The following is a 10,848-nucleotide window of genomic DNA, read 5'->3' on the forward strand; positions in this document are numbered from 1 at the left end:
ATGCAACGCTACAAAGCCACGGCCAAGCCGACCAATCACAGTTGTTGCATTCTGCGTCGCTGCCATGTGTGGTTACATTTCTGGGGAGGTGCACAACAGGCTACGGCGTAGAGTCCATGTCTACGCTAACTACGCACGTACCTACGCCATAGATTCAACGCAGAACCATAAATCAAGCTTTAGACTGCAACTGAAATTCTTGAATCCATGGAAACGTTTGTTCGAGTACCAAATGCACGTGGTAGGAACGTGGTCCCTGTTCTCTGAATTAGGGCTGGGCAATATATCAATATTATATCGATATCGTGATATGAGGCTAGATATCGTCTTAGATTTTGGATATCGTAATATCGTGATAGGACACGTGTTATCTGTCTCTGGTTTTAACGGCTGGATTACAGTAAAGAGATGCAATTTCTTGAACTTACCAGACCGTTCTAGCTTTCCTATTGTTTGCCTTTACCCACTTAGTTATTATATACACATTAATGATGATCATTTATCAAAAATCTCATTGTGTAAATATTTTTTTGTAAGCACCAATTGTCAACCCTACAATATCGCCGCAATATCAATAGAGGTATTTGGTCAACAATATCGTGATATTAGATTTTTTCCATATCGCCCAGCTCTACTCTGAATGGAACCACCACATTTTTTTTCCTGACCTCTCCAGGCTTATCACACCCTGTATATCTGCTGCTCCAATAATTTAAAAAAACATGCATATGCAATCAGATAACTCATAACACATAACTCATTGAAATGAATAGTTTCTCTCTAACTCACATTCACACCAAGTGCATCCACGGCCAATCTCTACCAGACAATGAGTTCACAGACAAAATGACACCCACACAAACAGTTAAAAAGGATCTCCGGTATAATATACAGTCGAAACAGACGGTGACACGTGCAAACAAATTCTCCTCACCACACCCAAAAACAGTGGCAATGAACACAGAGGCCAAAGAAACGCACACAGAGTGTCAGCTTACCGGGGAGTCTGTTCATGTTTACACCCTGAGCTGAGAGGCCGATGCCCATGTACCTGTGGAAACAGAAAGTTTAGCTTATTTGGACATGTTTTAAAAAAAGAGATGAAAGATTGGCCTAAGAGACCAGCCACCAATCATAACTTCTTGATAAATATCTTCAATACATTCCATAGTTATAATTCAATAAAGAATCGACATCACCAGTTACAGCTGCAATACTCCGTTCGCATCCCCCCCAAAAAAAGTTGGATGGATGAAAAACAAGAGGTACAACTAGAGCTGCAACGATTAATCGATTAGTTGTCAACTCTTAAATTAATGGGCAACTATTTTGATAGTCAGTTTGAGTAATTGTTTTAAGACAAAAAGTAAAAATTCTTTGATTCCAGCTTCTTAAATGTGAATGTGTTCTAGTTTCTTCTCTCCTCTGTGACAGCAAACTGAATATCTTTGAGTTGTGGACAAAACAAGACATTTGAGGCAACAGGCTTTGGGAAACACTGATGTATATTTTTCACTATTTTACGGACCAAACAACTGATCCATTAACCGAGGAAACAATCGACAGATTGAGCGAAAATGAAAAGAGTTGTTAGCTGCAGTCCTAATAGTCGCACCCGCAGCACTTCTATACAAGATCGAAGAAACAGAAGGTAAAAGATATTGGGCTTTACAGTATAAGATAAGACATTATGACTTGCTGTAGAGGCTAAATGAAAAGTCACCACAGTTCTGGGGAACCTGAATGCGTGTACAAAGTTTCAAGAAAAATCCATCCAGAAGTTGTAGAACACACACACACACACACACACACACAATATTTAAATCATGCTTTCACCTTATTAGATTATGCAGCCTCCTGATAGGAATTTATGAAAACCATATTTGCTATACAGGGTATGTATTGAATAAACTTGACATAACTTAACCAACGATTCATTATGATTTTCAGTTAGCAAAGAGTTACTTTAAATCAGCATTCATACGGTACTAAATATGGTCAATAACCTACTTACATTAGATTAGATATTGACAACAACACGTAATCTCCCGTGAGCAATCATCTTTCTAGTTTTCTTTTTTAGCTGATAACTGATCTACCAGATTAAGAGATTAAAAGAACTCTGGCTTCCTTAGATGACAAACTAAACTTTAGCTGCATGCTACCAGCCAGTACGCTGCCCGGTGTAGTTTTTCCCCCTTTGGACGTGCGCAAAAAGGCGATGGGTGGAGAGAGAACAAAATTGGGGAATTCGTCGATCCTGCTTTTGACTGCTACAGTCGATTTTAAAATCAAAACCACAACACCCCTATGCGTAGCATGTCAGAATTACCACATCAGCAGAGGAGCATGCCAGCATGCATACAGTTAGCATGTTGCAACATTTTAAGTTCAGGTTCACTATGAGACGGACACTGCCATCCCTTGATAACAACGCTGATGCGAGCTAAAAGAGTTGTAAATCAAGCTGCTGTGGAAATGTTTCTGCTTTGTTCGGTGTCCTTACCCATCTCGGCCTTTGCTGATGATCTTCACCTCGAAGTAGTAGACCCCGCAGGCTGCTGGGATGGGGTGGGTGGCCCGTACAGACGCTGCATCTTTAGGGGTTTTGCCGTGACCTTAAGGTGAGGGTAAAAACAGAGAGACAAGAGCAACGGGGTGTCATTAGAAATGGATCCCAGATCATTCTATAAATCACAAAAGGGATAGAAATGAGTATGAAGGACAGAAGCTTTTCTACAGCTACTTAAACTGATGAAAGACTAAAGCAAATTGGTGGTCAGCATCCATTTTGATTCACTTTAAAAAGGAGAAATCCAGCGCAAAATGTACCTAGGGGTTAATAACACAGGTGTACCGAGTCGACCGTTCTCTGGGATATGTTTTCATGCTAATCGAATGTGACCAGTTTTAGCGCTAACCGCTAATTAGCTTATAACGCTAGTCGTCGAGGCAGAGGTAAAGTAAAAAGAAATCTCTATTTCTACACCACTAACAAGGCTCAAAATATCACCACACTTCAACGGTAGCATAATGAGGGTCCCTACATGTAAACCCAAGCATTGAGAACTTTGTAAGTGTACAGACAGTTTATTAAAAAGATAGTTAAGAAAGACGTTAAAAGGCGGGCGCCATCTTGGGAAAACAGTCGCGACCAGTTGAACGCCGTGCTTGAGCTATGTTACTGGTTACACGGCGTTCGATTACATGTCGGTTTACATGTAGGGACCCTCATTATGCTACCGTGGAAGTGTGGTGCTATTTTGAGCCTTGTTAGTGGTGTAGAAATAGCAATTTCTTTTTACTTTACCAGTGCCCCGACGACTAGCTTTATAAGCTAATTAGCGGTATGCGCTAAAACTGGTCACATTCGATTAACATGAAAACATATCCCAGAGAACGGTCGACTCGGTACACCTGTGTTATTAACCCCTAGGTACATTTTGCGCTGGATTTCTCCTTTAATTCAAAGCACAGTGCAGGGCCGTATGTAGATTTCTAGCACGAGGGGCTGTAAAGAGGATCCACGACGCTCGACAATCGTTGTCAGCCAGATCAAACAATGACCTGTGTTGTGTTTTCCCTACGCTAAAGAACACTACCATGAGAAGATGATAATCTCAAAATTATTGTCAAATTGGATCAGAATACCATGAAAGGGTTTACAACCTGGAGGCGAATTAGTGCTCGTTCCCAACTTTGTTCAGGTAAATTTATACTAGTTGTATATTGTGTAATTGCAAACTTTACATTCCATACATGATTTTTTTTCTCCCCAACAAATTTCCACATGAAACATGGGTTTTAAAAAAAGGTCGAGTACACAGAGACTTGCTTTAAAAAAAAAAAAAAATTGAAAAACTGAAACTAGGCTTAGTGATCCCAGAACATGTGATGCTATTTTACTAGATGACATTTTCGTGAATACCCCCGAGCACACGACGCGTCAGTGGTTTCAGTATTATCATCTGGAGCTCCTGGTGTTCTGGGCTGTGAAGCCGCTCAGCCTGCCAATGAGTTAAAGCTAACGTTAGCTCTAGCAGCTACGGTGCAGAACTGCCAACAGTATTATGAGGGGGGGGGGGGGTCAGATATCAGAAATGTTGACAATGGAAGGGGTTACTTAGCAGCAGTTTGAAGTTATTACAACACATGATCATCTATAAAGTTTTGGATGTCATAACTAGGGAAATACTGAGTAAATGTCAAGTGTAGCACTGATCTATCTATCTATCTATCTATCTATCTATCTATCTATCCATCCATCTATGTCAAGTTGGTCTCAGGCATGTAAAACAGCCCTAAGTCCACTTGAGCATTATATAAAAGTGCCCTCAAGATCCATGACAAAAAGCCACATTACCAGCACTGTCATATTCTCACTAAATATGACATGGTAAATCTTGAAAATGTTATATTTCACTCAAATAATTCATAATGCTTCTGCTCCTCTGTCCTTTGTTACACTCTGCTCTGAGAAAAACAACACGGGGAACTAGATCAGCCACAAGGGGCGAGTGTAGTCTTCCACAACGCAAAACTGCATTTGGGAGGACGTCACTCTCCTTTATGGCTATAAATCAGTGGAATACTCTTCCTACAGGGCTAATTTCATGCACTAACTTGCACTCATTCTCACGCTTAGCAAAGCATTGGTTGTTAACTAAGCAGACTTGCTCCCACCAGTGAACTGATGTGCTAAATTACTGTGTGTTTATGGGGTGGGATAGGGGGACAATAATGTCTGTAGATGTTTATGTAGATTTTTATGACTTTATGTATCTGTACTGTATACTGTAAATACTTTGTATTTTATTGCGCCATCTACCTGCCCAGGGACTATGGGCGGAAACTACACTTTGCTACAACCTGGCACAAGACATCTATTGATGTTTTTTGTTCACTGTCCCTGTTCAAATAAATAAAATTACAAAATGTAATATTTTACTTAATGGGAGCCAAATCTGTTAGTTTTCCGTAGAAAACTAGCTTTGTGTATCGCTTTGTTTACTTAGGAGTCTAAGAAACTGGTTTGGGAACGACAGAGCCCTGTGATGACCGCAACAACAAGCAACCGCCTCATTTAAACTCATTGTTTTCATGTAGAAACAAGATATGTTTGTTAATCATCACAGATACAAATATAGTTTGTTCAATACTATGCCGACCACAATACAGGCCTGGGATTTATTCTACAAAAAATAATCAATCACAATTTAAATCTCAAATTGGAATATTTGGTCCAAAAGTAAATTTTCCTCACATTGTTCAACCCTTAAGTTAAGAGGCTTTTCTTATTTCATAGGATGTTTATAAATGACAGCTGGTTAGCCATATTGTTTAGGAATACCTTTCACGCTTTCCAATCTGGAAAAATCAACTGATGTAGATAAACTTAAAAAAAAATAAAAAAATAAAAAGTTTCACCCCCATTTTACATGTGTTTTGGTGACAAAATGGTTGCCAGATGAATTTCACGATTCAGGTGAAGCAAAACACAAGAAACACAATGACCCCCACAGAGCCTGGACACAAAACTAAGGTTGTACCATTATTATTATTATCAGTGTCAGTTCAAATTGACTTTCATTTGTGTTAGTTTTGTAAATAAAAGATATTCAACTTACAAAGAAACCAAGAAAAGGAGAAAATCCTACACAATAATCCCCAGAGAGCCTGTATTCTAAACTAAGGTTACATTAATTAAGGTTTCATTGTAACATTATTATTTTTTTTTTTACTTTTAATCTACAAAATGTCAGAGTTGTGAAAAATGGCCATCATAAACAAAGAGCCCAAGATAATTTCTACATTTTTAAAAAGATATGCAACTTACAAAGAAACTAAGAAAGGCGCAAATTCTCACTTTTAAACAGCTGGAACCAGCAAATATGTCATGTTTGCTTGATAAAATACTCAAATGAGTTGACTAATTGTCTCAAGCTTTAAAACAAAGATCCTTATAGTCATCATGATGATGATGATGATGATGATGATGATGATGATGACTAATTACCTGCAAGAAGAGGTGCGGATTAATCGACCAATCATTGAAGCTCTAGTCCTCACAGTATGACTGTATTATACATTTTAAGCAGGCCTTGGTATTTAAACATAAGTGGCATTTAGTTTTTGTAATAATATAACTAGGGCTGCAACTAACGATTATTTTCATAGTCGATTAATCTGTTGATTATTTTCTCGATTAATCGATTAGTTGTTTGATCTATAAAAATGTCAAAACATGGTGAAAAATGTGGATCAGTGTTTCCCAAAGCCTAAAGAGGACGTCCTCAAATGTCTTGTTTTGTCCAAAACTCAAAGATGTTCAGTTTACTGTCAGAGAGGAGAGAAGAAACTAGAAGATATTCACATTTAACAAGCTGGAATCAGAGAAATCTTATTTTTTTTAATAAAAAAAATGACTCAAACGATTAATTGATTATCAAAATAGTTGGTGATTAATTTAATAGTTGAAAACTAATCGATTCATTGTTGCACCTCTAAATATAACTAAAGGAAGATCCGGTTGCTGGGTTTTAGATAAGGTATTTACTGATTGATAATTATAGATGATAATAGGCCTAGATTGTCTGTATTGTGAGTCTATTTATGTAAATATGATTCAGACTCCGTCCAATGGGTGCCAATATAATAATAGGACAATTGACATGAAATAACCTCATCAGTCTTAAAAAGGTAGGACTGGGTTATTAATCTCTTATATTGTCCATATTTAATGCTGGTCTCTGGACTTTATCCTTGCACTATTGGACTAATTTGCACTACCACCATGACTCACTCTCATAGAGCACCTTACCATGCAGACTGAACCACAGGGTCAGTCCCTGCCCTGTCACTGCAAGCCTCTCATGCTTATACATCCCTTAGTACATTCATGTGGATTTCTTATTTAGCATATTTTCTTTTAGTGTCCATATTATTAATGTGGATTTGTTATTCTATCATCCCGTTTATGATGTATGTGTATGTTGTGTGTGATGTCTTTAAGCTACTGGGACCTTGAATTTCCCCTTGGGGATCAATAAAGTATCTATCTATCTATCTATCTATCTATCTATCTATCTATCTATCTATCGATTCTCCAACTAAAAATGATCTTTGTTTGAGTGATCTGATATCAATCTTTTAATATAAGTAAAAAGGTCCCATATGGTGACGCTTAAACCTATATCTGTACCGTTTGTGTCTATGAAACACTAATTTAATAGTGTTACCAAAAGAAAGATAAAGTAGATTTTACCACCCTTTTCGGGGTTGATTCTATTAGCGTTTTTGCATTACATGGTACCTGCTCGCCTCGACTTTTTTGGTTTTCCATTATGAAAAAAAGTCCCTGGTAACCTGCCAACACGTACTTTTTTTTAAGTATCACCTCTGTCGAGGTTCCAAGCGAGCTGAGGCGATACCAAAAAGGTGACATGAAAACCTGCAGACTACCGATTGGTCGGTGAGAATCGTTACTAATCACTCCGTCAACATTGCCAACGACAGACGGGGGGGGAAGGGGTGTCCTGAACAAACCCACCATTTTTAAATAGTTTAGCCAGCGGGGTTTTTTGTTTTTTGTTTTTTTTTGCTGTCTCCAGCTTCTTTTGAAACTAAATGCGTCTTCTGGCTGCGGCAACAGACACATGCCGAGAGTCAAAAACAACGCACCTTTGGCGTTAGGTCATGGCAGTTTCCTGCGCTATGACGACCAGCCACGCTCACCTCACGCATGAGGCGGTACTATATCTGCAATGGAAAATGGGGGACGGGGCACCGCGGCCGAGCCGAGCAGAGCAGAGCTGGTACTAGCAGTGGGTAAGCGCCATTAATGTTAACGTTAACCTGGTGCATTATAAACTAAATATTTGAGGGTTGCTTCTTGCTTGTACAATTTAAAGTAGAAGCTCTCTGAGAATCTCTTTTATAGCCAAGCTAAATGGTATTGTAACTGAACTTTGTGTACTTTTTATGTAATTGAAAATGTAATCAAATCGGGACCTTGTGAATCAGAATAAAATCAATTTGGGAAAAAACCCATTGGTGATGGGTGAAATGCTGTGAAAATTGTGCACACATGTAAAAGTGTACAGTGTTAAAATGGCACAGCCTCTGCATACCTGCTATGAGATATCCAGGTGAATTTCTTGTATACAGAGAGAATATTCTAGTTGTAACAAGGAAGAGTGTGCGTACTCAGAGACCAGTCAGACCCAGAATACTAGAACACACCCAGGAAGCACAGTTTTTTTTTTGTTTTGTTTTTTTACACTCTAGCCTTTTCATGTAGGCCGGCACAAAAAAACCCTTGATAGCTTTGCTAAGCAACTAGCTAACCTGAATGTCACTTTGATATTAAACCCTCTGCAGCAAAGAACTACCTACTCCTGTCATGTCATCTGCTGCTCTAACTGCTTCACTGGAAGCCTAACAATCCTTCTGAGTAACTTAGGCTAAGCATGATATTCGACACTGTGTATTCCCTGTCACTTGATTACCTAATCATGCTACATTTGCTAACTGCCCTTTTTTGGGAGGGCCTATTCTGTGTTTGCTGCCTCAGTAGAGCAGCCAACATACTGAAAGATCCACCTTGGACACCATCTGTTTTGACCCCTCCGGTTGATGCTTCAGACGGTCAATCAAAATCCGTACAAACGGACACAAAAACAGTTTTCACCCCCAGAGAGAGAAGATAACCGGACACTAACTGTTTACCAGGGCTGTGCAATTAATCACATTTTTGTTTGGGATTTCGATTTTGGCTCCTAAAGGATCACAAAAACAATGCAATCGAGAAAAACTGTTATTTTGCACATTACGTTTTGCAAGTAAACTCTTTTTTTCTTTTCTTCACAATGACAGGCGCACTTTCGCTCCTCACTCAGCCAACATTTGAATATAGTTTCTATATTATTTATTTTAAGGTCCATTCAAAAAGTTCAACTGGAAAAAGTATTACTGGAAGTTTCACAGTTCAAGGTGTTTTCACTGTTGATTTGTTTCACTGTTTTTTAACTTCAATAAATGCAACATCTTCCCAAAAGTCAGAGTAATCCTGCAAAATAATTGTAATTTTAATATGGACCAAAATAATTGTGATTGTGATTTCCCCCTCCCCCATAATAGGGCAGTCCTACTGTTTACACTGATATGATCCGCACTACATTACCTAAATTATACTACATACCTTGTACATATTTATTCCCAGCAGTATTACCTGTGTGTAAAGCCACTACAACGCAGAATTATGCAATATCTCATCTATATACTGTTTTTGTCACAGAAAATGCATATTTTCTAATCTATAAACATTATTAGTCTGTTTCCCCCCTTTATGTCAAATTCTGTTTTATGTGCGTGTATATGCACCGTCGGGATTGGTACTTAGTTTCGTTGTACAACGACAATAAAGGAATTATATTATATTAGCTTAGCAGCAAGGACTGTCTAGCTCATTTCCATTTTGGCTAACGTTAAACGGTATGTGACTCACATCGATGCTAACAAGCCTGACATGTACTTTATTGTTTATGGGTGGTTCCACATCTACACATCTTTGTGCTATCTTTGTTAGATTTCAAAAGATAGCATGACAGATTATCCACCGTGAAAGCTACGTGGTGACAGTTCATTTTGCTGACAAAACAGCAGGAAAGCTAACATGCTAGTAGGTCAATTTTGTCTGTGCATACACCAGCTGGTCGGGTTGCAAGATGTCCTCTGCCTTGTTGTTGATGAAGCCACTAGCCTACTTTGTTTTTAGCAACAACGGCAGCTGGCTTTGGATCCGCTAACCATCAAAGCTAAGCTAACGTTGGGCAATAAAGTGCAATAAACTCGAGTGTGTCTTTGTGTCATACCTTTATAGTGCACACGGAGATTGTTCTGAGAAAGCCCAATGTAGCTGAACTTGTCCTTCGGGCTCCAGGACCGAGGGAGCGCAGTCTCGCTTTCATTAACGGCTGGATAGAGCCGTCGGAGCCGTTGGTTGAGCTCCTTTTCCTGCTCGTTCAAAGCCGAGTCTCCGTGGACAACAACCGACATTAGAAACCCACAGCCCGATGACTGTCCAGACATGGCTACGACACGAGTTTTAATAAATTGGCTTGTCAGCAACAAGCCAGAGCCACTTGAGTCAGTCAGTGTCAAGTTTTAAAGGGAGGTTTAGCAAAGCTAGCTAGCAGGCGAAGCAGCTAACTGGCTTCGCTGGTCGTAGAGAACCAGCCAGAGCTGGTTAGCCGAGGAGCTAACCTGGCTAACGCGTTTTTAGCTTGGCCAGCAAAGGCAAAGCTGTTTGCTGAAATGGCTCAGGTAGACATTAGCTGACACAAAGCCACAAATATAGACACTAGAAGGAGACTGCCTGCCGTGCAGGACCTGAAGAAAGTAATTAAAAGACAGAAGCGCAGATCGTCGTTGGGAGCAAAGTAAGAACTAACGATAGCGTAGACGGATCGACAAAAGTATAATGAGCTCAGCTAGCCCCGATCTTTTGTTTGTTGTCGGAGCGACATCCGCAAATCTGATTGGCTGAGAGGCTCCACTCACTTCCTATAGGAACGTGAAATACATACACAGAATGAACAGATATTGTTAGTATTAATAATAATATTAATACTCATACTATTATTAATATTAAAAATTCAGAACATTTACAGAACAATGCCACAAAGGGCTTCACAATAGTAAAATTGTAATTTGTAATTGTTATTTTCCATTTTTAATCTTCTAGTCTTCAGCCCCAACTGACGCTGACTCAAGTGACATCGCTTGAGGCACTTTATCAGACTTTACACAGCTCCCTTTGGAAAACTAAAGGCTGTATAACCTTTCACA

The 10,848-nt window shown here is 39.2% G+C and overlaps 1 protein-coding gene across 2 annotated transcripts in view; it reads right to left on the reverse strand.

The window, feature by feature from the left end:
- Positions 1 to 10,530, reverse strand: part of ranbp9 (RAN binding protein 9) — a 33,954-nt gene extending 23,424 nt beyond the window's left edge. Inside the window, exons 1-3 of one of the 2 annotated variants that reach the window (XM_036004732.1) lie at positions 9,873 to 10,530; positions 2,507 to 2,618; positions 999 to 1,051 (exon numbers count right to left, since the gene is read on the reverse strand). In XM_036004732.1, the coding sequence (XP_035860625.1) occupies positions 999 to 1,051; positions 2,507 to 2,618; positions 9,873 to 10,089 (382 nt within the window). In that variant the 5' untranslated portion in view covers positions 10,090 to 10,530. The remainder of the gene's footprint in view (positions 1 to 998; positions 1,052 to 2,506; positions 2,619 to 9,872) is intronic. The other variant, XM_031290975.2, reaches the window with a different exon arrangement.
- Positions 10,531 to 10,848: the final 318 nt, after the last annotated feature.

The sequence above is a fragment of the Sander lucioperca genome, chromosome 9 (assembly GCF_008315115.2).
Source record: "Sander lucioperca isolate FBNREF2018 chromosome 9, SLUC_FBN_1.2, whole genome shotgun sequence".
In the NCBI taxonomy this organism is placed as follows: domain Eukaryota; kingdom Metazoa; phylum Chordata; class Actinopteri; order Perciformes; family Percidae; genus Sander; species Sander lucioperca.